Source organism: Poecilia reticulata, unplaced genomic scaffold (genome assembly GCF_000633615.1).
Source record: "Poecilia reticulata strain Guanapo unplaced genomic scaffold, Guppy_female_1.0+MT scaffold_159, whole genome shotgun sequence".
Lineage (NCBI taxonomy): Eukaryota > Metazoa > Chordata > Actinopteri > Cyprinodontiformes > Poeciliidae > Poecilia > Poecilia reticulata.
Genome location: NW_007615017.1, coordinates 154,081 through 156,599, shown reverse-complemented (window position 1 = coordinate 156,599; position 2,519 = coordinate 154,081). Strand labels below are relative to the sequence as shown.

General features: G+C 48.7%; 1 protein-coding gene across 1 annotated transcript in view; it reads right to left on the bottom strand.

The window, feature by feature from the left end:
* The window catches only part of clip3 (CAP-GLY domain containing linker protein 3), an 8,310-nt gene that overhangs the window by 3,985 nt on the left and 1,806 nt on the right, over positions 1-2,519 (bottom strand). The window contains exon 2 of the mRNA XM_008402002.2: positions 211-591. Coding sequence (XP_008400224.2) covers positions 211-568 — 358 coding nt within the window. The 5' untranslated portion in view covers positions 569-591. The remainder of the gene's footprint in view (positions 1-210; positions 592-2,519) is intronic.

Below are 2,519 nucleotides of genomic sequence, written 5' to 3'. Positions count from 1 at the left end.
GGAGACCGGATCAGAACCGGGAGACCGGATCAGGAGACCAGAGACCTGATCCTAAATTAGATTTTTGTAATTTTAAAATCTCGTCTCCTGAGTTTGAGGCCCGATCAATAAATCAGGTTCAGAACCGTCAGCGGATCAGAACCAGGAGACCGGATCAGAACCGGTCACCTTCTCCGGTATCGTGTGCTGGTTGAAGGAGGTCTGACGTACCGTAGTCTTTGGGCAGCGGCGCCTGGGCCGACGGGTGGACCATGGCCCGGCGGGCCGGCTCCTGAACCGGACTCTGGTTCTGAGGAACCGGCTCAGCTGCTGGTTCAGCCGGAGGAGCCTCCTCTTCCTCCTCTTCCTCCTCTTCCTCCTGCTCCTCTCGCTCCTCTCGCTCTTCCTCCTGCTCCTCCCCGTTCTCCATCTCTGCCCTCTCCTCCTCCAGCTCATATTCCTCCTCTTCCTCGTCCTCCTCTTCCTCGGTCAGCTCCTCGTCCTCCTCCCTCTGGACCCGGGCCTCCTCCTGCTCCTCGTGGTCCTGCCTCTCCTTCTCCTGCTCCTGCATGTTGTCCTCTTTAGTCATGATGAAGGGCGCTGCAGCCGGGCCTGGCGAAGACACAGAGCATGCACAGCATTCAGCCCCTTTACTCTGACACCCCAAATGAAACCCCTGTGTCTGATTTCTGGTTCTGGTCCCAGAGAACAGCGCTAGCAGTGGAGCTAACTGTTAGCTTTGTGTTTCAGCATATTACCTGTGCAGGTGATTCACTTTGAACGGCTTGTTGCTGAAAATGTGCTTTATAAATAAAGTTTCCTTACAAGTAAGGAAGACATTCAACGCTTTAGCTTCTTTGCTAACTTTAGCGTGCTAACTTTAGCGCACTTAGCTTCCTCTGATTCTTTTCTGGTGATTTCTAAAGTGCTAATTTATTTGTTTTTAAACTGTCGGTTCAGTGAACAGTCAGATGTTTAGATGCTCTTATTTTGAAATGACTGTTGTTCTCCAGCAGTGAAGCAAATGACGTTATTTTTTACCCAGAATGCATTGCAGTGGAACAGTAAACAGTTTAACATCTCCTGATGTCCTAACCAAAGTGTACAGGAAGGGTCAAAGGTCATCTCCAAACCATCTGATACCCCAAAAGGCTGACAATCTTCCCAGGAGTGGACGTCCCAGCAGAGGTCAGAGGTCAGAACAGGAAGCTCAGAGAAATGACCTCCATGTCTGTGTCTACAGGCCTCCACTAGCAGGTCAAAGGTTAAAGGTCATGTTTGGAAGAACCTGAACAAATCAGATCAGAACAAACTCAGAGTAACTGATCAGTGGAGGAATGATGGTTTGTCCCATCAGAACCGGGTCACTGGGTTTGTCACCAGGCTGGTTCTGGTTCTGACCCAACAGACCAGGTTCTGGTTCTCCCAGATGTTCACCTGCCAGCAGGATGGGAAACCAGGAAAGGTTTCAAAATAAAGCAGTTATAATTTAAATAAATCCGTTTTATTGTCTTTAAAACTTGTTTTTATTTAGAATCTTAATGTTTTAATTCTGCATCAGAGACTCTGAACCAAATCAGATCCAAACATTTACATTTTACTTTGGCGGGTCTCAACAGTTTGTTTTAAACCTCGTTACGTTTCACTGCAGCTTTTCTGACCCCAATAATCAGGTGGGATTTAGTCCCTGGAGGTGGCGCTCACGCTGAGCTTCAGCCCCGAAAACAGGACGTGATGCAGTCACTGCACAAGACTCCACTGGTGAAGAAAAGGCTGCCTGAAGCTCCTCTAAGGTTCTGGACCAGCCAGTAAAATCCTGGGAGATTCTGGTGAGACCGGCAGTGAGCCTGGAGAAAAACATCCAGATGAACTTTGACCTGCAGTCTTCTTCTGTGGTTTATTTGTTTGTTTTGACAGCCAGCATGTCGTCCAGCGTTCCCTTCAGTTTGACCCGAAGCTCAGGGAACGCCTCGTTGCCATGGAGACGCACCTCGGACTCCTCTCAGCCTAAAGGGCCTTATTATGAAAACTAATCTTTCTAACGTCATGTGGGGTCATGACCTTTCTAAGGTCATGTTGCCTCATCAAAACGATCCTCTGCAGAGTCCAGGAGGGAAAATGGCTCCCAGCTGAAGAAATGACAGGAAGTGATGCGCCGCCTGCTGCCGTCATCAGAGAAACATTAAAAGCATCTTCTGGATCCAACATGGAGGAAAGATTCTGCTGCTGAAGTTCAAAATGTTCAGATTGAATAAAACATTTAGACCCAATGGTGGCACCGCTAGCTAAAGTGTTAGCTAAAGCTAATGCTAAGATGTACACCAACACAGTATTTAATTAGATTTATTATATCTACTGAGAACCGATGAATGTTTTCATGTCTCATGTGATGTTTGATGTTTTTCCATGTTGTATTTCTTCATGTTTACCAGACAGCAGCCACCACCAGGAGGCGCCCTCTCCACCAGGGGGCGCCCTCTCCACCAGGGGGCGCCCTCTCCACCAGGGGGCGCCCTCTCCACCAGGGGGCGCCCTCTCCA